Source organism: Medicago truncatula, chromosome 1, assembly GCF_003473485.1.
Source record: "Medicago truncatula cultivar Jemalong A17 chromosome 1, MtrunA17r5.0-ANR, whole genome shotgun sequence".
NCBI lineage: Eukaryota > Viridiplantae > Streptophyta > Magnoliopsida > Fabales > Fabaceae > Medicago > Medicago truncatula.
The window spans coordinates 40220858-40246052 of NC_053042.1; the positions used below are offsets into that span (position 1 = coordinate 40220858).

The 25195-nt window shown below is 34.5% G+C and overlaps 3 protein-coding genes across 3 annotated transcripts; 2 read left to right on the top strand and 1 right to left on the bottom strand.

Annotated features, from left to right (window-relative positions):
• The first annotated feature begins 14608 nt into the window (after positions 1-14608).
• Positions 14609-16486, top strand: LOC25484660 (SNF2 domain-containing protein CLASSY 2). The gene is made up of 3 exons (XM_024775061.2): positions 14609-14630; positions 14919-15157; positions 15281-16486. The coding sequence occupies exons 1-3, from the start codon at positions 14609-14611 to the stop codon at positions 16286-16288; spliced, it is 1269 nt and encodes a 422-aa protein (XP_024630829.2). The 3' UTR covers positions 16289-16486.
• On the top strand, positions 16435-19076 carry LOC120578623 (SNF2 domain-containing protein CLASSY 1-like). The gene is made up of 3 exons (XM_039831153.1): positions 16435-16467; positions 16572-16709; positions 17004-19076. The coding sequence occupies exons 1-3, from the start codon at positions 16435-16437 to the stop codon at positions 18921-18923; spliced, it is 2091 nt and encodes a 696-aa protein (XP_039687087.1). The 3' UTR covers positions 18924-19076.
• Positions 19077-19099: 23 nt separating this feature from the next.
• LOC25484661 (late embryogenesis abundant protein D-34) lies at positions 19100-24862 on the bottom strand. Its single transcript, XM_013613556.3, has 3 exons — positions 24522-24862; positions 19562-19870; positions 19100-19386 (listed from the first exon to the last, which is right to left on the bottom strand). Exons 1-3 carry the CDS (start codon positions 24771-24773, stop codon positions 19222-19224), a joined length of 726 nt encoding a protein of 241 aa, XP_013469010.1. The 5' UTR covers positions 24774-24862; the 3' UTR covers positions 19100-19221.
• Between the last annotated feature and the right edge of the window lie 333 nt (positions 24863-25195).

Consider the following 25195-nt stretch of genomic DNA (forward strand, 5'->3'; position numbering starts at 1 on the left):
TAAAAATATATATATATATATATGATTTTGCATGGAATTGCCTCCTCCCATAAAGCGCTTGTTTAAGGTCTTTAGTATGACCTTTGTTTTCTCTCACAAGTTAGGGTGGACGAAACATCCGACTTGCTTTTCTCTTCAATGAATTTTCCTACTTTGCAAAGTTTTCGTTTCTATAGTGCCACCATTCTAGATTTTTAGTAGTTATAACACAAGATACCTTGCAAATTTTGAATGGACCATGTCACCTTGATGTAGAATTACCTTGCTAGTGATCTACACTAGACGGGTAAAACTTTGTAGTATTACTTTTCTTGTTCATCGATTTCTCTTTCATATATAGCAAGATGGGATTTTCATCCAACGATTTGTCTTGCGTAACATTTTTCTCAACTTCATGAATTTTCCCTTCAATTTGGTTGAACTCTGATCCATTTTGGGATGTGAATCCTATAGAAACTTTCTCAAAAACATGATTCATCAAATCAATCTTCCAACAAGAAGCATTCACAACTAGCTTTTCATTAGGTTAGTCGGATTAAATTCAATTGATTCATTTTCCTTTTATAACCTCTCATTAGTTTGTTGGGTTTTGATATTTTCCTCGTCGTCACTCTTTTTCATTTCTCTATTCTTTGCTTCTTCTAATTATTTTTCAAATCATAGGGAGACAACATCTAGGTGATCTTGGAAGCTAGGGATGGGAGGGACATGTTCTTGTCATTCTAGATATAATTTCGTCAAACTTTTTCACGACACTTTCTTCTAAATTTTTAAACTCAAGACTTTTTGAGTGAAAGGGGGTCATTTGTCTAATAATATTAAGACATTCCTTACTTTCGATACTAAACATAACATTCTCACCCATATTATTAATTTCATGAGATAAAGATTCGACTATAGTCTTGACCAAAAAAAAAAAGAAAAGATTCGACTATAGAAGAAATTTTATAAAAAAATTATCATCATACTTAGTCCCCAATTTTGGGAGTAGATCTTTCATCCAACCATTGGCATTCGTTTTGCTCCATATCATCAAGGAGGAGGAAGACATCTTCTACGCTTTTATTCAAAAAGACGCCTCTAGGGGATGCATCTATCATCATCTTAGGTGTGTCAAGAAGTCCAGTATAGAAAGTTTCAATGATCAACCATATTTTTTAAGAAAATTGTTTTTTTGACATAGGAAACTTCCTATTAACATAAATAAATGACGCTTTTATCCCCAACGGCAGTTAATAACCGTTAACCTAAGTGCGGCAGTTAACAACCGCTGACTCCAGCGGCAGTTAACTGTCGTTCACACCAGTTAACAGAACCAGTGCAGCCTGCACTGGTTTTTTCTTGGAAATTTGTCATATTTTACCTATAATTTCAAACGGCAATTTCGGAGGAAATCAAACCGAAACAACAACATCCAGCAATCACAAACATCAACATTTCATAGTTTATCAATTATTCGGTAACATTACACAAAACCAATAATGCGTTAACGTTTCACAATTGTTTGAAATTCGTCAAATTTTCCACATTATGCAACACATTACACGTAATGTACATTAATTACTAATAAATACGAAACTCAAATATATATATAGTTAAAGGTTAGTTACATATCATCCAAAAAATTGGTCATTACATTATATATCCCAAAAAATACGTCGGCGCGTATCGACCAAAAAACAGATTAACACCGACCAAAAAGTTTCATATTTCATCTAATAAAAGCAAATCATCTAAATGTTCCAGAACATCTTCAAATTTGGTGTTTGCTTTAACCGGAGTGTCATCAAACATAATTGGATTGTCTTGATTTGTTGGTTTTTTTGGTGGAACCGGTCTCTGTTTGTCCTCAATCTCCATGAGTGCTCGGAAACGATCGTGTTGATCCAAGAATTCATAATCCCATGTTTTTGCCTCATCGCTCCTATGATTTCTCCACTCCGTGGATGGTGGAGGTAGTGGACAACCATCTTTCAACGAAAGAAGGACAAAATGATTTGGGATTAAACCAAGGCAAATCATGTTGCTTTTCGGATTAACCGGAGGCACACCTCTAAGTGGGAAAAAAAAGTCTTGGAGACTCCAATATCAAGGGTAGTCATCTCCACCACCGGCCTATTGTAACAAGATGCACCGATGTATCCCATATCCGGCAATGTCAACCATTTGTCGGGAGGTGCAAAGCTATTAGGATTTTTGGGGGGATGCAATCTGTAACAGCCCGATTTTCGCTAGATTTATTTTTAATTGTTTTAATACATGTTTATATGTGCTTGTGTGTAATTATTCATCATTGGGTGTATTTACATGGATTTCCGTGTTAGAAGGGTAATTTAGTCATTTTGGACTCAGGGGTATTTTGGTCATTTTGGGTGTAAGAGTAAATTAGTAATTTTTGGTAAGAATTATTTTTAGTGTTTAGTAGGAATCATTATTTTGCTAAGTTACTAGGATAACAATTAGTATTTTACCATTATGTGACCGTCGGTAGTATTTTACCGTTAAGTGACCGTTATTAGTAAATTGTCGTTGAGTGTGTAGAAACATTTTAGAATTGAGTTGAAGTGGGTTAAATTCACTAAGCTTTAGGGTTAGGCCCATTTGAGGGACATACTATATAAGTCTTGTCTTAGAGGAAATTTCCTACACACTTTCATTTACATAGATATTTTGAGAGAGATATAGAGAGAAAGTGGGAGCAAAGAGGAACAAGGGTTAGAGAGAAGAGGAACTTGAAGATTCAAGAAGAGGAGAGAACCTAGGAGCTAAAGTGAAGCTTGAGCTAGGGAATTGATCTAACTAATGTAAGGGGGTTAGAATTCATCATAATCATTTTTAGTGTAAATTTTCAATTGTTGTATGAATAAGTGCTTAATTGAGTAATTGATTAATTGTTCATGATTGTTAGAATTCGTGCTCCTATTATGATGTTATGTTTGTATGTAAGAAATTGATGATAATTGAAATGTTGTTGGTGAAATTGAAGGATCAAAGTATATGAAAATGATATATGTCATATTATGCTCTAAATGTCAAATTGTGATATGTTGATGTTGATTTATGCTGAGATTCATGTTCAATTGATGTTGTTGTTTCTAAGTGATGTTGTTGATGATGATTTATGGCTTGGGTGTTCATAATTCATGATTTGTGGATGAGAAATGAGTTGTTGGTAGTTTGGTAAAATTGGTGAATTGGTGCAAATGTTAATTGTTTTCATGATTGTTGTGTCTTTGTGAATCATTTTAGTCATATTGACCTGTAAACAATCTCTGGAAACACTTTTGGGGATTGGGAGATCAAAATTGAGGATTTTGGGTAAAAAGGGGATGAAACCCGTAACATTTTCTGCAGAACTATGAACGTTCGCTTAAGGGGTCGCTTAAGCGAACCGGTAAGCGAGCATTCATATTGCATTCTGGGTTCAGGTCGCTTAAGCGTCCTGCAAGCGAACCGGTAAGCGTACTTTCTGGTAGCTACTGGAACTCGTTGGCTTAAGCGAACCATGTGGTTGCTTAAGCGAACTAGTGAGCGTCCTGCAAGCGTACCCTTCAGGTGGCTACTGGAACTCGTTCGCTTAAGCGAACCAGGTGGTCGCTTAAGCGAGCAAGCCCAGTTTCAGCCACTTTAATTTTGGTTTCGGGTCTTAGGGGACCAATCCGAGCTTTGTAAAATGATTCTTTCAACTTGTTTAACTACTGTTTGAACCCCTAAACCTACTGGAACATGCTTACCTTACCTAAACTTGAAATTTTCCGTGTTGGGCTATGACTTGTACATTGTTGGGGAAATTCGAATTTTGTCGAAAACAAACTTTTACAAACTATTTGATATTACAAGTTGAACCTACAGCTCATATAGACTTAGGTAAAACTTGTAAGGTTGGTTAAACATCTTAATCATGTTAAATGTGAATTTCGGGTGGGAATGTGAAAAATATTAACTTGGGTTTTATCATACGAACTTAAGCTATTCTTTGAACTAATTTTCAATGGTTTGTAAGTGGCTTAAGCTATTAATTACATGATTGATTAAGATTGTTTGGTGAGTTTTCAAACTTTATATTATTACCTTACTTAAGAGTTATCAAGGTTGGCCGTTTGTTACTTGATACGGTTTTATTGGAAATGATTTCTTTGAGTTAAATAACTTATGACCTTGGGTGACTAGTTCATATAATTACATGAAGATGTATGAATGATTTGTTATATGGAGATAGAATATTTATCATGTGTTATTGAAAGATGTTAATGATTATTGATGATTATGGTGATGATGTGATGTTGACTCTTATTTGAATTATGACTTGCATGTTGTGTGGACGTAATTTCTTGATAATGCAAATGTTGTGGAGATGATCAATATATCTGGAAGTTGTCCTTTATATTGTTGTGAAAATTGAGGTGATTGCATTGTTGAGTCCTTACTTGTATATTCATGCATCATAGTCATGTTGAGTCTTGTAGTTGTAAAAGAGTTGAGCTCTTTTACTTCAGAGATTATGTAAGACTGGAGTGAAATCTTACATACGATGTTTTTGTTGCATCGAAGATGACGACCTTGAGGTGATTCGGTACCACATGCATTTATGTGTCATGTCTAGGGACATAACATTTTGTTGCATGAGTCCTGAATGTGGAATGATTGACATACTTGTGGTTGTGAGTGATTGGTTGTGATTCTTGGATTTGTCATTATGTATTATTGTTGAGATTAATCATTCATGTCAATTATTTGGAATTTGAAATGTTTTATTCATGTCTAACTGTTATGTGGATTATGATGATGTAATACTTACCCCCAGTCGTTTTGACCGCCTACCTGTCTGTATGGATGGGTAGACGTTGTGCATGATTAGTTGCTCTAGTGAGTTATTTGATGTTTGGTGGATATCGGGAGCTATCTCCGATATCGGTTTAGTTGAGTCTAGGATGGCTCTGATCTAGGTGTCTGTTAGATTTCCTAGATTTATTTGTTCGGATTTATTTATGTTGGAGATTTACCCATTGTTGGGATTTGGAGATTTATCTATGTTGATGTAATGTCATGTATGCTTCAAGGTATTATGGTTTATATCCGCTATGACTGTTGAGATTTTTATGCATGCATGTTGAATTTGAATTTTGTATGATGACGTAGCATCTATTTCTTGAATAAATGTATTATTCGCATGTTTTATTGCTTTAATAGAAATAGGGTGTTACAAAATCCATCCAAAATGTACTTGTAACGATCCTCGCTCGCATATACCTCGATGTATTTGTTCCTATGCTCTTTCAACTCTTTAATAAGTGCTCTCCGCACCATAACATGACTTTCTTCCGTCAAACCCACGCGTTCGGCAATAGCCCTAAACCTACAATGTTCGTCACCAATAACATCCACAATTCCCTCACTGTATGGTCTCATGAATTTTGGCATGTAATACATAGGACTCGATGGATCATAATTTCTTGAAACCAAGCTAGGCTTAGGAACCGGGACCGGAGAAATGCCAATGCGAGCACCTTTTCTTTTAGGTTGTGAAGATTTTTTTCGTGGTGAAGATTGACTTTCCGGGTGTTGAGAATCAATAGTCTCCCACGTAGATGAGATCATACGCGTTGTTTTTAGTGTAGTTTTGATTTTTTTGGGAGCTCCTTTGGTTGGCACCTTTCTTGGAGGTGGTGACAACATTGTGGTCTCTGGAAACGCTAACAACCGCATACCCTCTTTGATTTCTAGTTTCATTTGGAACGGAACTCTTTCGAGACGTTCTTGGATACCACGCCACTCCTCCGCGACCGAAAACAAATCTTCATCACTTTCTTCTTCACCCATATACAACTTATGCCAATGCGGGTGTATCTCATCCAATCGAATGGGCTTGTTGTGACGGATTTTCATAGCAATGAAGCATGCACAAGGTAGGTCATATGACATCCTTTGAACACAACCGCAAGTTTTCTTCTCGATGCACAAGGTTTTCCTAGCACGCGCTTCTTCCACAAAAATAAAGTTCATGGCTTGTCTAGACACGTGACCCCCTAACCCGGAGTACAAAGTGACATCTTTATACCTATGTTCCAAGACCGTAACGCTCCTACCAAATGATGATTGTATCTCCCCAAATTGATTTGCCAACATCTCATCTATTTTTTGCCAACAAGTACCCAAATCACCTTTGGAGGTGGACAAATATTCCTTCACCACACCATGAGCTCCTTCAACTCTATTCGTGGTCCTACACCCAAGATGTAACACAAGGTCCGTCCATGCCCTCACTAGTTTGTCCTTAAAAGGCTTCAAAATGGTAGTTTCAATATAGTGAAGAAACTTTGGATGATCCTTGCAAGCATCTTGGAATTCCACTAGGTTACCCGCATATAACTCTTGAGTAAGAGATTCAACCAATTTTTCTCATGCATCAAATATGGTATCAACTAACTTACTATGCTTCTCCTCGTCGACAATCTTCTTTTGTCCATCCACCACAACAACATTTTGTTTAACATTGCAATCGGTGATGATTCTTGATCTAACATTTTTTCCAACATGGAAATAATAAAGTATTGCACTACTATCGGGGAGAACATTTGTTACGGCATTCATAATACTCGTGTCCCTACCGGTCACTACCACCTTAGGCATATCACTATTTGGTCCAAGAAGTTTAAGCAACATTTGCAAAGCCCAAGTAAAGTTACCCTCCTTCTCCGACGTCATAAATGCAAAACCAACCGAATATATCAAATAGGTTGAGGTGACTCAAACTATTTCAAACAGTGACATTCTATACAAGTTGGTTTTGTACGTGGAATCCATTATCAAAACAGTTGGAAAATTGTTAAACAACTTTACCGATGTTGGATGAGTCCAAAATATGTCTTGAACAGTTTGACTTTCCTTTTTTTCTTTTACGTAATGAACATATGCATTCTCTTCCAACTTTGAGATTAGATATTGCATCTCCATCAAGTCGCCCCTTTTTGCCTTTTTGAATTTGTGTTGTTAATTGTAGACTTGCTTGATATTTGTGATGAAATCTTTCCTTTTCTTCTTCAAATTTGTCAAAATATTTTTTGGTTTCACCGAAGAATCGGTCAAGTCATGTACAATCTTCTTGTCGTCCTCCATTAATCTTCCGACAAGAATGTGTCCTGCTACATACTGCACCATCTCATGGTTGTGAACGCCATTAAGAATAGCCAATTTCCAAGCATTGTTTTCCCTCACGACATATCCACGCACCTTGAAAAACACCCACATTTACTTGATCTTGTTGCTTCATGCTTCACTTTTCTATTTGGTACTTTGTGCTCGCCGCTCCGTTCACAAACCAACTCCAACATAGCATTTCTACCTTCACAAGATCTTCTAATGATAACCGTAAATCCAGCCATATTTGCTTGTCGACGGACCCAACCGAGCAATTCCTCTTTATCTTTCCATATATCTCGTGTCGAAAATAAATGAGTTGTGTCCACTTCATTGTCACGAAGTTTACACACATCGGAATTGACGCTTGAAGCCTCTACTTTAACGGAAGCTTCAACCTTCACGGAAGCTTCGACCTTAATGGGAGCTTCAACCTTAACGGAATCGACAACACTAGGTTTTCGATCACCCGGATCATCATCCGCATTCTCAACCGTATCTATAAATAAACAACATATAATTTGTAAACTAATCAATAAACATGTATCTAATATCATATAATAACATAAACAAACCAAAAAAACAAAAGAAAAAAAAATTGTGAAAAAAAATGTAATGGATTTTAACGTTGAAATATATGTTCTTTGATGCATATTGTGTGTAGAAACGTCCTAGCAATCGATCAGCAATGAGTTGGAACCAAGATTTTGACACAAAATTTTTGAAATGGGATTTTTTGGCGGTATGGTATGGAGATGATATAAGGTGATGAGTGAATAGGAAGTAGAGCTTTTCTAGTTTTGGGGGAAAAAGGAACGGTAGTTAACGACCGCTGAATCCCAGCGGCAGTTAACTGTCGACGGTTCTTCCAACGATAGTTAACTCCCACCAGGGACATTAACGTATTTTACTTGTGTCTTTATGAAGTTTTCTATGTTAAAAAGAAAATTTCCATTTTTTAATCCATGTGGATGACATGACTTAGGGTGTGTTTGTTTCAAGTTTACCAAATTTATTCCTAGGAATAACATTCCTTGGAATATAAAAATGGGAATTTTATTCCAAGGAATTTAGGAAAAATATGTTTGGTTAGCTTTATAATATTCCTATGAACCATAAAAATAGGGATTATAATAGGTAAACTATTTATGAATTTACTCTCATCTCCATGGGAACTTTATTCCCCCCTTTTCCTTGGGAAATTTTTTCTATTCCTAGGAACATTTTATACCTGGGAATAAAATTTAGTAAACTTGTAACAAACATAGGCATATACATTCCTATCATTTTATTCCCGGGAATCAACAATTATAACTTGAAACAAACACAGAAGTATTTCATTGTGACACTCCCAAACTTCATATAACGACTCTGCCTCTTTTTATGAAAAGCTAGTTATTTCTCGTCTCAATTTCATAATTTTAGACATGGGAAATATTTTGCGATGAAAGCTTGTCTCAATTCCTTCCAAGTCTGCGCACATAGAATGTAGACTCCAAGTCTTATGGCATCATTAGAAATTCCTTTTATTCTAAAAAAGTAACAATAATTAACGAAATCGTGGATCATCCGTTGGCAAATCGCAAAATTGACTATTTTGTATCAAAGAAATCCAATCATGGTTTATTTTCATAGGGGTAGCATAATATTTCAAGGGTTAATTATGTTTTAGGTTCTTATAAATAGGCATGTTTCCAACATTAATCCCCATTTAAATTTTATTAAATTTTTAGTCCCCAACGTTTTTTTCTTTTAGCAAAATAAGTCATCGCTGTTAATTATTGCTGATTGAGCAAACGGTGAAGCACACATAGATGCCACATTTGACTTTTTTTTTGGTTAAATATGTTTTTAGTCCCCGTAAAATTGAGGCATTTTAAGTTTAGTCCTTACTTAATTTTAGTAGTTGTTTTAGTCCTTACAAAAATACTATGCACTCAGTATTAGTCCCTGCTCAATTCAAATTTGTTCAATTTATGCTTAAACTCTTGTATACTGCCACTAGTTTTGCATGAAATGGGAGCATATGGGTTGGTTCGAATTAATATGAAATTATTTTCCCACGCTCATTTAATATTTTGGCCCTGGTTAATGATATTAGGTTCTATTCAAATAATCTATAGCGATTGAACATCTTTTGGTCAACGTAATTGAAAAAAAAGAATAGTTTATTCTTCGATATCTCATATGGGTTTCATAATTTTATGAATTGGTTCTATAAGTGATATTGGGCTCAACGGGGCCGTTTTACAAATAATATCTCATGGATTTATTGGCACTATCCTTTTTTTTTTCTTGGTAGGAACTAGTTATGATAAACTACGTCTTCTTTATCTTGACGAAATGGGCGCATTGGCTATCCCAATGCCAAAAATATTCACAATTTTCATTATCTTATCGATGACTTCTCTTGCATTGTCAAGCATGAGTGGTTTTGTTGTCGAATTGATAGTTTTTTTTTTTGGAGTAGTTACTAGTCAAAAATATCTTTTCGTGATGAAAATACTATCATAACCTGTGAAGCCCGGATACGAGATACGATACGGATACGATACTGCACCGATACGTCGATACGGAAAAATTTCAAAAATCAAGATACGATACGGCTGGGATACGTTAATAAAAAAAAATTATATAATTAAATGTATTATATAATTATAATCATTTTTTTATTATGCAAGTATATTAACAAACACAAGAAACCAGGCTCGTAACACATTAATATAAATATAATATTGACGATTAAGAGAGTGGTAATTACATACGCAATATATACCAAAAAGAGCACCAGCAGTGTTATACATCAATGCTACACTATATCCAAAAGGAACTTGTTAGTGCTATACTATATCGATCCAAAAAAGAATCACTATATCCAAAAAAAGAACACATCAGTACTAAGAGTTAACACTAACAAGTAACTAACGTTTATAATGTTTTTGTTCTTATTTTTTACACAAAAAAAAAAAACAGAAATCAAAATAATATAAAAAAAAACACAAGTATCCGTGCGTATCGGGATGTATCGGAAAGTATCGGATAATTATTTTTTAAAAAAATAAAATTTAATATTTGGATACTCTCCGGATACGTATCGGGCAGGTATCGGTGCAGGATACGCAGGGGATACAGTACGTCATCCATTTTGAAGTATCAGGACTTCACAGATCATAACTAGTTTTAGTAGGTTTTTTAGTCCCTACAAAAAAAAAATTACTTCTAATTTTAGTCCCTGCTAAAACAAAGTTTGTTTAATTATTTTTAAACTCATAAATTTTTGAACGATTTTTTTGAGACAAGTTTAGAACACTATGAAAGGTTTAATTACTAAAATTTAGAATTTTTTAACATGAAACGAATTAAATATGAATTTTTGAAAACGATAAAATTTAAAGATAAAAGTAATAAAATCTGGACATATAAATTAAATTTTGCGATAATTTTTTGCGGAGAAACTTTTAGTAATGTTCTTAACACGTCTACAAAAAATTGTTAAAAAACTTAAGAGTTTAAGCATAAATTAAACAAATTTGAATTGAGCAGAGACTAATACTGAGTGCATAGTATTTTTGTAAGGACTAAAACAACTATTAAAATTAAGTAAGGACTAAACTTAAAATGCCTCAATTTTATAGGGACTAAAAACATATTTAACCCAACAAAAAAAAGTCAGATGTGGCATCCATGTATGCTTCACCGTTTGATCAATCAGCAACAATTAACAGCGAGGATCTATTTTGCTAACGAAAAAAAAAATGTTGGGGATCAAAAATTTAATAAAATTTAAGTAGGGACTAAGGTTGGAAACGCGCCTATTTATAAGGACCTAAAACATAATTAACCATATTTCAAAGTACAATTTTCAGCCATGTTCAATATTTTTAATTGTTTTCTTTTTGTTGATGAAAGAATCTCTATATCCTAGGTAGAGGTGTCAAAAATGGGCCGGGTTTATAGGCCGGTCCATTGGCCCATATTTTTGGGGCGGGCCGGGTGGGCCCTAAAAAACTAACAAAAAAATGCACCTGGGTTTTTTCGGCCCAAGCCCATTTGGGCCATACAAAGGTTGGGCCGGGCTGGCCCATCGGGCTTTGGGCCGGCCCATTAGCCCATATTTTATTTTATTTTTGTTAAAAAACAACATATTTTTTAAAAAAATTATCAACTAATTTAACAAAAAAATATTTAAATAAATAAACTTAATAAATATGGATGAATTTAGCTTACAATTTTAAAATTTGAAAGTTTATAAATTATTAATTTGATTTAATTGAAAGAATAATCTAGAGTTTAATTATTATACAATGTTAATGTAAAAATTATTTATATTTTTATGTTCATCCAATCATATTTTAGCAAAAAAATAATTGTGAGTAACTAATACATAAAAAAAAGTGAATAAATTTTAAAAATAAAACATAAACGGGCCAGGCCGGGCTGGCCCATGGCCCACCCGAGCCGGACTCTAGAATTCACGGCCCAATCATAAATGGGCCGGGCTGGCCCATTTCTATAGTCGGGCCGGCCCATTTGACACCTCTAATCCCAGGAATTTGTTAAACAATTTCCTAAGGATTTTTTAAACCTTTGCATCCAAACAAGAAAACAATCCAAGAACGAAAAATTAAAAGGTTCGAGTCCCCACGAGCTTACCTCATTTGTGCAGGGGCCGCGGTTCGAATCCCGAACATCTCACTTATTCATCTTGTGAATTCCTCCCGTCACTAGGCTACTTGACAAAAAAACAAAAAGAATGGTTGATTAAATGATATTGGTGGAAAAATATTCCATGGCTTAAATCTCACATAATCACTAGGAAGTTATGTAAGTGTACCAGAGTCGAATGCGTTATAAAAAAATAATAAATAAATAAAATAAAAACTTATTATTGATTGGTGAAATGTAGAGTCTTGTCATAAGCTGGAGTGCTGGACCATTTGGCATATAACAACCTTCCAATGTGTTCTAATCCATCTCCAACCATATTGTTCGCCACTAATTTCTACCAAGGCAAGTAGTAGCAACATATTTAGTGTTATCCTTGTGATGATCTACGTGAATAAATTCGACTGAACTTGTGATAAAAGTTTTGCCTAAATTCAATTTGGGTTGGTTTAATTTCTTTAAAAAAAAAATTGCCGATGTCCAGCTGAATCTGTGGTGAAGGTTCTACCTGAACACATGGTTGTTGTTCTTGTGGTGCTAAGAAAGAGAATGATTTGTTCACCTTCATGGTCCTACTGAGCGTATCATTTGTTGTCGCCGTGCAAAATTCGGTGCTCATTCGAGTGGATGTGTGATCGGACGAGGACATGAAAACTTGGTTGATTTATGAATTCCTTCGGTGATAAGATTATATGTAGACTTCTTTGCACTTGACACGTGATCTACTTGATTACACCGTAAAATGAAATATGTTTCTCAATTACATGTTTCTTGATGTATGTTGTATAATATTTACAATGGGGTATTTATAGACTTAGAATAACCAAGAAATCAACACTAACATTTCTTTCCACGTTTTCTGCCCACTATCTACCATATTGCATCATGTAAAGTTTTAGCTAACATCACTAGTGAAACTAACTACCCCGTAGGCTGAGTTACAACCTAAAACCACCTTGCCGGAGGAGTTGTATAAAATATTTATGTCCTTTATCACCTTATTATTAAGGGAATGAATCTTCATGCATGTTCTGGACTTAGACAGCTGATATCTTATTCATACGGCATAGTTGAGGAAAAATTTATACTTGTATGGTTGAGTGCTCGACTGACATCTACTCATGTTCTCCAAAATTAAATCCTATTTTTAAGAGTGTTTGACCATGTTTTGTCATTCAAACTTGCATTGGGTTAGCTCTCTCTCTCTCTCTCTCTCTCTCTCTCTCTCTCTCTCTCTCTCTCTCTCTCTCTCTCTCTCTCTCTCTCTCTCTCTCTCTCTCTCTCTCTCTCTCTCTCTCTCTCTCTCTCTCTCTCTCTCTCTCTCTCTCTCTCTCTCTCTCTCTCTCTCTCTCTCTCTCTCTCTCTCTCCTCTCTCTCTCTCTCTCTCTCTCTCTCTCTCTCTCTCTCTCTTTCTCTCTTCTCTCTCTTCTCTCTCTCTCTCTCTCTTTTCTTCTCTCTCTTTTCTCTCTCTCTCTCTCTCTCTCTCTCTCTCTCTCTCTCTCTCTCTCTCTACACTTCTTTATTATGTCCCATACGTAGGAAAATGGTTGTATAGCCTTTGGACTTGTTAGTTGATTGTGATGCCCCGGACCTTACATATATTATGCATTGTCTCTACCAACTGAGCTAAGCTCACGAGGACCATTCCACTTTAGTCTAGTGAGAAATATATGATTTCATTGTTTATTTTTTGGTGTAAACACATCCCTACTTACATACATACATATATATATATATATATATATATATATATATATATCAATCTCATCAAATGTGTCACTATTAACGCACCCGATTACGTCTATGATTGGACATATGGAGTGTGACCCGAGTAAAATGGTAGCAGTAATATGGTAGTAGGTGGTCCAAAAGATCTTAGATAGACCCTGATATCATATTAGAATTTGAATTGTGTCTAACTCAACCTTACATAACTAACTTGTAAGGATAACGGTGTCTTTCTTTATAAACTCTAATGAGACCTTATATATAATATATGTGGGAAACCCACTTGGGTTGGCCTAGTGGTATTGGCTTGGAACCTGGGAGTGTGCTCCTCCTCAAGGTCTGAGGTTCGATTCTCTCTGATGCCAATTTGAGGGGGTTAGTTTAGCTTCTTAAAAAAATATATATATATATATATATGTGGAAATTGAGTTTTTCCAATTACACCCCATGCCTAACAGTAGTGGGCTTGGTGTATGAGTACAAATTATGGGTAGCCCAAATTTATAAGTACCCAAACCATACTCGGGTTTTCATATTCTTTTTTCTCTTTGCCTTTGTTGCATTCTCGCGTGTTTATGCCACCGATCTCTATTTGATGCTTGAGTTCAAGTTAACATATTAGGTTAATCACATCTTGCGATTGATCCACATCGTTTGCTCTTGAAGTTCAAAACTTTTCACAACTTCAATGTAAGTCGATTTGTCATAAAATACTTTCAATTCTATATTGAGAGTTTTATCTTTGATTTTTTCCACAAAAAATCCGGTGCAATTGAAAGATATTTAATATGTCGTGATTAATTTTAAATTGAAATTTGTGTTTAAATTTTTGCAGATATATCAACTACTGAAGACTCACACATCGAAGGATCTGCTAGCTTTTAAAAATCTAATTCAATGGCTCCCGAAAAAAGTTATTTGCATCAATCGAAACATCCATTCGATGCTAATTATCGTAAGCTTATTATACATGCATGAGAAAAAAAATCAAAAGAATAATATATAAAAAAATTTATCAATGGATTACAACATTGACTTTGTAATATTGAAAAGATTGTCATTCGATAATAGCGCTATAATGGATATTCATGGCGCACATAGTATGATACATGTGTCTAACTTGTTGGATAAATATGATATTTGTATGATATATTTAAGATGCCAGTAATTCATTAACGTAAACTCAACCAATAAGACATTAATCATGATTTTAAATGTCGTTTAACTAGATGTGCTATGCATTGGATTTTCAAGTGTATTTTCATTTCTGAACAATGTAATTGACAATCTTGTAGGTACTAGTTAGAACAAGTTTTCATTACTCGATGTGCACGTTCATTAATATTTATAAATTATATTTGCTTCCTCTAATTCTTATTTCTAAACAGCATTTGAAGCAGTATTGAATCGTTCATGGCAACCTGTGGAACTCATAAAAATTGAGTCTGGGAAAACTATCGTAAATTTCATCCATGCGCAAAATATTCATAGTCATTTGTTATCGGACATTCGGTTACGATCAAGAGAAGCTACTCCGGCTGATTGCTCCAGTTTCGTAAGACCTGGAATTGACATATCTGTGCTATCAAGCTTTGAATACAATAAAAAATCACGTCAATCTAGCCCAGTAAGTTCAATCTTCTTAGTTATATATAGTTTTTATTAAACTACATTTCTTACTCTCATTCTTCTGTATACATTTATTTATTATTCTTTAGTTTATTGATATTTATATTTTTGTAAACTGTAGATATCGACTGATGCTAGAGTGAATTCCGTACACAGAAAACCTCACAAATCTGACCAATGTTCATGTCGGTTTAAAGTAAATTTTTATAATGATCAAGATTCAGTTGGTACAGAGATAAGAACTCTGAAGAAAGAGGTTAGTGTGATTGGTATTAAGCAAATTAGCATCCTCCAAAGACTTCAACGAAATACTTGTGAAGGATCGTTAAGAGAAAATGATAGTTCAAAATTTAATCTTTATATGTGGGATTCATCCGAAGACTGCTCTTCATTGCCACAATCAAGACTACTTTTCGGGAAGTTTTTGTCTGATCTTTCCCGGTTTGTTACCGCGTCATCGTTAAAGAAGGTTTCATATGTCATAAGATCGGTTCAAAACAAGATTGTGTATGAAGTTATGGGCAATGATCCTAATATTAGTGGTCCAATGAATGTTTTGAACTTCAAATCCTGTGATGATGGTAAGAGTGGTCCAAAGGTTAATAAGGAAAATCAGTTGACTGATGCTAAAGGAAAGAACGCTGTTGATGTGTTAAATCATGAGCCATACAATGAGTCTCCATTATCATGTGATGAAGAAGGTGGTTATAATGTTTCTTCGGGACATGTTAATAATTTCTGCACAAAGAAGTTTAAGAGAAGGCGGTTGTGTAAGGAGCTTATGGATTTGATAACTTTATGGGAAGCGATACAATCCAAAGAAGGTGTTCAAAAGAAAACGACAAACAGTATCGATGATCATGAAGAACAGGATCATAAAGGCGGTAGAATGTTAAATGCTGATGCCTGTGAGGAAGTAATCGATGCTTACATGGATAATTTTGATAGCCTACCAACTGAAGAAGATCCAACTATCAGTGAAGAAAGACAGTTTGAGCAGGAGAAAGAAAACGTATCGGAAAAAGGTGATGAGGTAGAAAATCCTGATGATTTGGCCGACATGTGGGAAGAAATGGAAACAGCTTTGACATCAAGTTATCTTCTTGATGGAAATGAGGTGTGTGACTGAAATTTGCTTTCATGTGATATCATATGTTTTTTAGTTTAGTTTTGATATCCTATCTGTATAAAATGTTTTACACTGTCAACAAAATCAGTCAGTCATATGATTGACAGTTGAACCATTTATGGTTGAAGTCAAATATGTTTAATGATATGACAGTTATGATTTATAGGCAGTGTACAGAAGTTTTACACTCACATATATATGATATAAATACTTTGTTTTTTGGTTTTACCGTCTATTTTAAGGCTAAAGGCTGATTATGTTCAATTATTATATACCATAGCAGGGTGCAAATGGTGATGAGGTTTTAGCTGACACAAATAAAGAATGTAAACATGATTATCGATTGGATGAACAAATTGGAATATACTGCCGTACATGCGGCTTTGTGAAAACTGAGATACGATACATTTCTGAACCCATTGTAAGTCAAGTAAAAACTTATGAATAATCTATGCATGTTTGAACTCGCAATGAATTTGATAAAATCACAGTGTGTCACTGCGATTTTCCAAAAGTTACACTTTGAAACTTCAAGAAAATCACTATGCAGCTGTGATTTTACCAGATCCACCATGATTTCAAACTTTTAATTATACATGTAAATTTAGTTCCTTATTTGGTTGGATATGTTTTCTATTGATGTTAACTATATTCTCATTTTGTTTGTTGCATGTTGTCTGTCTCTTTTGATTGTCTAATTTATATCCAATGGTAGGTGGAAAGGCTAAAATGGTACGAACAGAAGAAACAACGCAGTGAAGATACGGAACAAGTTGATGAAGATGTTAATAATGATACGTTCTCAACTGATGCTACTGATCTTGGTGAACCAATATCCAAAGAAAATGATAGTGTTTGGGAATTGATTCCTGAACTCAAAGAAAACATGCATGCACACCAGAAAAAAGCTTTTGAATTTCTCTGGAAGAACATTGCAGGGTCTATGGAGCAATCACTCATGGAAGAAAAATCTAACACAAGTGGTGGCTGTGTTATATCTCATGCTCCTGGAGCTGGAAAAACCTTTCTCATCATCTCTTTTCTTGTAAGCTATTTGAAATTATTTCCAGAGAAAAGACCATTGGTCCTAGCTCCAAAGACCACACTCTACACATGGCAAAAAGAGTTCGAAAAATGGAATATTCCCATGCCGGTGTATCTTATCCACAGCAGTCAAACCCAGAGACATTCGATGACACCAAAATCAGTGGTTCTACCTGGAGTTTCAAATTCTAATGGTGTCAAGCATGATTTTGATTGTCTACAAAAGATCAAAAGCTGGAATTCACACCCTAGTGTTCTTGTCATGGGCTATTCCTCATTTTTAGCCTTAATGAGAACAGAAGATAAAAAAAATTCACACAGAAAGCGCACGGCTAAAGCATTGAGGGAAAGTCCCGGACTCTTGATACTTGATGAGGGACACAATCCTAGAAGTACCACATCAAAGTTGAGGAAGTGCTTAATGGATCTACCAGCAGCATTGAGAATTTTACTTTCTGGCACTTTGTTTCAAAACAATTTTGGGGAATACTTCAACACTCTCTGTTTAGCCAGACCAAAATTTATTCACGAAGTTCTGGAAGAGTTAGATTCTAAGTACAGAAGAGGCAAACTAGAGGAGGAAGTGCCTCATTTACTAGAGGCACGCGCGAGAAAATTCTTCTTGGAGAACATTGAAAAGAAAATTAACTCAAATATTGATGCGGAAAAAATGAAGGGTATAGATGTGCTTCGAAAAATCACAAATGGTTTTATCGATGTTTATGACGGTGGAAGTTCTTCTGATACTCTTCCCGGTTTGCAAATCTATACATTGCTCGTGAATGCATCCGATGAACAACACGAGATTGTGCAGAAACTGCAAAAGAAAATGGTGGGCAGTACCGGTTACTCTCTTGAGGTTGAGCTTTTGATAACACTCGGGTCAATACATCCATGGTTGATCAAAACAGCAGAATCATGTGCAGCTAAGTTTTTCTCCGAAGAAGAGTTAGAAAGACTAGAACAAAACAAATTTGCTTTGAGAAAAGGTTCCAAAGTAAGATTTGTTTTGAGCCTAATCTCACGTGTGATGAGAAAGGAAAAGGTTCTCATCTTCTGTCACAACCTTGCACCAGTGAGGTTTTTGATAGAGTTATTTGAGAATCATTTTCGGTGGAAAAATGGTAAAGAGATTCTGCAACTAACTGGTGAACAAGACTTCTTTGAAAGAACGAACGTGATAGATAAATTTGAAGATCGTTGTGGCGATTCAAAGATACTTCTTGCTTCAATCAATGCTTGTGCTGAAGGTATCAGTTTAACAGCAGCTTCAAGAGTGATTTTTTTGGATTCTGAGTGGAATCCTTCAAAAACAAAGCAAGCTATTGCACGCGCTTTTCGACCTGGTCAGGAGAAAATGGTTTATGTGTATCACTTGTTGATGACTGGATCCATGGAGGAAGATAAGTACAGAAGAACTACTTGGAAAGAGTGGGTTTCTTGTATGATTTTCAGTGAGGAGCTTGTTGAAGATCCTTCCAAATGGCAAGCTGAGAAAATTGAAGATGACATACTCAGAGAGATGGTTGAAGAGGACAAGTCCAAACTTATTCATATGATCATGAAGAATGAAAAGACTTCAACAAGCTAATCAAAGGTAACAAACAAAATTTAATATTTGTCATTCTCTTTATTTTTTTCTTGGGTGAAACTTTTTATCACACCTAATACTATTGTCTATATTAATTCTATCTTAAGGACTATTTAAGTATATGATTATAAATATCACATTAAAGTATATGTAATAAGCTAAAGGAACACAACAGATGGAGTAAATAACCAACATGCAAACTCTCTATATTAGAGAAAGTAACATAGGCGCGCATAAGCAGAAAAGCATAATAACCATTAATATACATATATAAGGTAGCTAACTACTTAGGTAGCAACTAGTTGTTATTCTTTTGGTTAAGCCTAGCTGCGGCTGCCATTGATGCTGACACTCCTCCAGGATGAGTAGTGAGATATGGATCATTTCTCATTTCTGCACCCGTCACCCCTTCGGCATCTCTCCTTGTCGCTGCTCTATCTGCCGGTAACTTTGTAGTCGCGTCCTGCATCATTATAACAATTCAAATATAACCTAAAATTCTTGTATGTGCGGATAGTAAAAAATAACTGCAAAGATGTTTGATGTTGGAGAGCGGATTTAAATCTGCAACTCTGCACTTTCAAGTATTTAGTGTGTATAACTTTTGTTGCAAGACTCTTTAAATGTCTGGTATGTACCGCAAGAATATCACCGAGTTTGGTCTTGTCCTCTTCCTTTGTGGTTCGAGCATTGAGAGTTGCAGCTGATTGTGCTGCCGCGGCAACACCTCCAGGGACGATGTTAGTGCGCCCTGTGGCTCTGACTTCTGCTGCTTGAATAGCAGCTGCATCGCTCCACTCAACAGGTTTCTGCCCTGCTGTCAAAGCAGTGGCTTCAAGTGCTTCTCCTATGGTTACCCCTCCATCAGCTCCAGCGCTCATGTCTTTAACTAGAGAAGCTGGTGTCATCGTATTCATTGGTGCATTTTGACTTAATTGCTCCACCACCTGTTGTTAGTAATAATAATCAATTCCTAATTTATACATTAATCAATAGGCCTAAAGTCAATAGCTATAAAGCTTTATCTATGTGATTTTCTTCTTTTTGATAAGAAATCAAGATTATTTAATATGAGGTGTCGGCTCAGTGATAAATTTCGTCATCGCTAATTTATCTTGAAAGATTTAACGCCTCAACTAATTTACAAATTTTCTGTAGGTAGCTGTATTGCACATCTTTGTGCATAGGCTAGTTTATCTGGTGATGGCAGTTTAGCAACTGAGTCTGAGTGGGCTGGGAGCATTTTAATGGTCTGCTGCTGAGGGAATATTTTCTGGTTTATTATACAGTTGGTTGATTAGTTTGTTTGGTTGTATTTTATTTGTATCACTCTTCATTGTATGGCTAGTGTATTCTTGGTGATCTGTTTTGATTTGGGTGGCATCTACTCTGTTATTTATTTAGCAGTGTATTAAACTTTCTAATTCAGGAAAATGTTATTTCAGTTCAGTTGATTCTTAAAAGGTAATTTTGGCGTAAAAAAGAATCTTGTGCTAATAATAATATGGGAAATGTTAACCGCCCTCAGGCATTTAAAAGAATATAATGTGTATTTTACTTTTCTAAAAATTGAAAAAAGCGTTCTTTTTAATGTAAAATTTTACTTTTCTTTTTACTTTTAGTTTGTTAAAAAGTACTTCGAGGACACCGGTTAACAATACCCTAAAATATTAATCAACGATAATTTTTTTTTACAAAATGAACCAATAATAATTATTTTGGTATAAGATACTTAATGAAATTATTTTTAAAGTCAAAATATCTTAAAAAAAGACTATGGCTCTGTTTGGTAAAAATAGTAGATGACCGATAAGCTAGCTGATGGTTTATAGCTGATAAACTAATTGAAGTGTTTGGTAAAATTAGCGGTTCAATTAACTGATAGATGTAAAATTACATAAAAGGACATTTTTAATTCATAATAAAGTTTAAAGTATTTTTTTTTGTTCAGAATATAGGTCATTTTTGACTTTATTCATAATAAAGTTTATATTAATTAAAGTTTAAAGTATTTAAAAATTAAAAATTGTTAATTTAATGTTATTATTAAATTAATTTTAATTCCTAAATGTTAATTTATATTTATTTTCATTTGCCTAAAAAAATTAGACATAAAGTGTAAAAAATTTTAAACGTAACAATAAAATATAGTTTGTATAAAAATATATATATATATATAGTGAAGATAAACGTAACGTTCTTATTTTTTTTGTTGGAGAAAATTATTGTCCTTGTTCTTATTCTCTATAATTGTGATATATCAGACAAAAATAATGTGTCATTTTGTAAAGAAAAAGATGACATTAAATATTGAAATAGTCCCACGAAAAAATACGTAACAATTGTAACGAAAAAAAACTTAAACGTAACGGTAAAAAAAATATTATTTTCTATTGGAAAAAAAGGATCTTTCATTCATAAAAAAAATAACATTCATATTTAAAACATATGTATTTTAATTTATAATATAACAAATAGTTAAGGGTAAAAAATGGAATTTAGTTAGAATAATAAGGGTAAAACTAAAATTAAAAGTGAGAAGTTATAAGCTATAAGCTCAAACGCTACTTGGAATAGCTTTTGAAAAATAACTTATAAACTCATGAAATAAACTATAAACTCATCGTAAAAAAGTGTTATCGAATAGAACTTTTTTTGTCAAACGAGTTTATAAACTATAAGCTTGTCAAACGAATTTATAAACTATAAGCTAAAGACGAATAGCTCTTTTTTAGATATTATCAAAAAACACCCTAGGATAAGATAGTATGCAGACGTAGAATATGACTTATTGTTGTTCTGTTGTAGTATTATACATCTTTCAAAAGAGAATTTATTTTTCTACTTCAATCTTTCAAACAAAAGAAAGAAAGAAAAAATTGTTGAAAAAAAATCATTATTCTGCTCCAATCTTCAAACCTCATTTTTTTTTTTTTAAGAAATTAAAATTGAATATCAACAGGGGCAATGAAAGCTCCCTCGTACAAATTGTATAAAGAGGCCACCCCAAAAGACAAACCGTCTTACAAAGTATACACAAGATAAAAAGATCAGTCAAGACCCAAATACAATAAGAGATCCGACCACCATCTCTGAGAACCGTACACAAATGTGACATTATTAACTTTAAACCATTATAAAGAATGAAATTTAACTTAAACAAATAGCTATAAAATAGAAGTTTTATGTTGTTCAAAATCCTGTTATTAATAAATAAATACACTTTTATAACTTTCATTCATTAATCAATGCTCTTTACAGCCTTTAAACTCACATTTAAAATACAAACACACACAAGATCGCTGGATAGAAGAAAAGCAAGCAAAGATTTGAGGTATCCAGAACTTCAAACCATGTATCTTGTTTGAATCTTATTTAAATATTTTCAAAACCAAAATATGTTGAGAAAAGAAAACAAAAAATCACCATTCTACTTCAATCTTCAAGCCTCATTGTAACCAAAAAAAATCTTCAAGCCTCATTAATAACAAAATAAATCAATACTCTTTTAAAATTTTCAAACTTACGTTCAAAATACAAACAAACACACAAGTTCATGGGATAGAAAAAAATCAAGCAAACATTTGTTTTCAAAAAGACTTAAATATGCATTTCATCCCTGCAAATATAGGCAATTTGAAATTTCTTCCCCTTAACTTACTAATCCATTGTTTCCCTGCAATTGTTAATAACTTGAAATTTAGTCCTAATTACATATGATTACTGATGTGGCATGTCATTACACACATGGCGGCGATGTGGCGGATGTTTAGTGGGTTATGACAGTGATGATTGGGCAAAAGCCATTAGAAATGACCATGTTACCCTTATTGAAACTAGACAAAAGCAAAATTACTATAATACCCCCATTTTCTTTCACGGCAGTCTCCCTTTCTTCTTCCTTCTATCTTCTTCATTTTTTACAAGAAGCATTGAAGAATGGAGTACCTATGGGAAAACAAAATCAAGTACAAGTTGGCCATTATTAGCAGGTTGTTTTGAAAGAAACAATGTCCAGTGTTGCAAATCTTCATAGACATACTCCTTCAAACTCTTTTCATATCTCTTTCAACTTCAACCCTTTTCCCTTTTCTGTGTCTTTTTCTTCCCGTTTCCTTCAATTTAGTGACCAAGACAAGGGTTGGTGGGAGGAGGTTGGGTTTGTTGTTGTTGTTGGTCGAAGTTGAGTTCGTCGATGGGATCGGAGGTGGTCGATAGATCGGAATCTTCATCGGAGATGGAGTCGGAGAGGAGAGTCCAAGGGTTGGAGGGGGGTTTGGAGTTGGAGAGAAAGGCGGGAGTACGGTGGAGATTACGAGAAGGGATGGATGTTGAGAGGGAGGAGTACGACGGAGACGGAGATATGAACAGAAAAGGAGGAACTTGGGTGGGTCTTGCTGTGATTATTCTTTCCCAAATCTTCAATTTCTTCTTCCTCCGATCTCATATCCTTCTCCATCTCTCTCTCAAAATTAACAACATTCACAGCTACAAAACATCAACACCATTAAACCTAATAACTGTCAAATTTGAAATTTCTAGGATTAGAATTTTTTGAGTTTGGAATTTGTTTGTGTGAATTTGTAGTTGTATGATTGAAGCACACACAAAAAAAACAAAGTTGGAATGGCTGGAACAGAGGAAAGAAGATTTAAGCCGAGGGAGAATAAGATGATTTAAGAGGAGGAAGAAGGGCAATAACGTCTTTTCTATGATGGTTTGATTCATTAAGGGCAATTTTGTCTATTCATGCCATTTTGTTTGAGTCAGTCAACAGCTGGCACGTCGCTAATTACCCTCCACCTCAGCAAAAAATATGATTATGACCAAATTTCAAGTGATTAACAATTGTAGGGAAAGAATAGGAGGATTAGTAAGTTCAAGGATAAAATTTCAAATAGCCTATATTTGCAGGGATGAAATACATATTTTATCCTTTCAAAAAATAAAATAACAAATTTTCTTTTCTTTTCTTCTAGTTTATGAAGAAGCTACGGGTAACACTTGGATGACATAGAATTCGATGATATTGGTGACATTGGCCAATCACAATGTCACCTAACTCTATGTCATCTAAGTGCTATCCAAGAAGCTACTATATATGCAGGGCCAGGTTGAATTACGACCTTCGTAAGGTGGACGACATCATACAATCTCAAAATTTTGAGGGCCAAAGTTCTCCCAAAAACTTCAAATAAAAATGTTTAAGGGTTAAATTTTAATAAAATATGAAATTGTGAAGATAATAATATCAGTAAATTCTAAAGTTTAAAGATCTCAAAGTGTTAATTAAGGATAACAATTTCTGCATACAGTAACTTTTGATATCTAAAAACTTTTAAGATTCAAATTTCAGATATTCCAATTATAAGATTTAAACAAAACCTCCGCTCAAATATAAGATTAGAATAAAACCTCCAAAATATTTTTGAAGATTATCCAAACAAAATTTCTTTTCCTTTTCTTTATCTTTTTTTAGTCAAGACCTTTCCTTTTTTTTTTTTCTAATTAAATCAACTAATGAAAATGAAAATTATAAACAACATTCTCCATATAAAAAAATAAAAAAAAAAGTAAGTCTCGGTAATTTATACTTACACCACCGTCAGCAGCATTTTCACTCATATCATTATGCCCTACAATTCCATCTCTCTCATTTTTCATTGCCGCCGATTGCATGGAAGCAGCGGCGCCACCCTTTTGTGTCTTCCCATGCATCTGAGTCTCCGCTTTCTGCATCATTGCCGCATCCACCGGCGCCACCGTCCTACTTCCAATATCACCCTCTACGTTGAATACATCTCCGTATTTTATTCCTTCTTCTTCCCTCCGAGGTTGCTCTTGACTCATCTTTTTGGAACAACACAAACTCAAACAAACGAGATTATGACTAATTGTTTTGTTTTGTGATTATTTTGTGATGTGAAGTTAGATTTGGTAACTATAGGATGGAAGTTATATACGTGCATGGAGAACCATGCATTGACGGTGTTGACACGTGGCAGAGGTTTGAGAGAAACACGGATGAATATGTGAAGAACACTTGGCGGAAAAGTAGGACTTGTTTTGTGTGTGTCAGCCGTCGGTTATTTGAAAGCGAAGTCATGTGTCCTCTAGAGCGTGCTCGCGGTGACTCATACACTCATATTATACTTTTTTGGTTGCTAACCGTAAACTTAGTTCGGACGGACATGCACAGTTATATGCAGAGAGTTGGAGTTTGAATCTTGCACACTTCACTTATCCATCTTAAAAAAAGTGAAGGATAATCT

Bases quoted from the DNA above. Each gene is read 5' to 3' on its own strand.
- LOC120578623 (XM_039831153.1), top strand. From the start codon at position 16,435: ATGACAGTTATGATTTATAGGCAGTGTACAGAA. The intron at 16,468-16,571 runs GTTTTACACTCA...ATACCATAGCAG, and splicing joins TTTATAGGCAGTGTACAGAA to GGTGCAAATGGTGATGAGGT. The intron at 16,710-17,003 runs GTAAGTCAAGTA...ATCCAATGGTAG, and splicing joins GATACATTTCTGAACCCATT to GTGGAAAGGCTAAAATGGTA.
- LOC25484660 (XM_024775061.2), top strand. From the start codon at position 14,609: ATGGATATTCATGGCGCACATA. The intron at 14,631-14,918 runs GTATGATACATG...ATTTCTAAACAG, and splicing joins GGATATTCATGGCGCACATA to CATTTGAAGCAGTATTGAAT. The intron at 15,158-15,280 runs GTAAGTTCAATC...TGTAAACTGTAG, and splicing joins AATCACGTCAATCTAGCCCA to ATATCGACTGATGCTAGAGT.
- LOC25484661 (XM_013613556.3), bottom strand. From the start codon at position 24,773: ATGAGTCAAGAGCAACCTCGGAGGGAAGAAGAAGGAATAAAATACGGA. The intron at 19,871-24,521 runs GTAAGTATAAAT...TACTAACAACAG, and splicing joins AAAATGCTGCTGACGGTGGT to GTGGTGGAGCAATTAAGTCA. The intron at 19,387-19,561 runs GTACATACCAGA...ATAATGATGCAG, and splicing joins AACTCGGTGATATTCTTGCG to GACGCGACTACAAAGTTACC.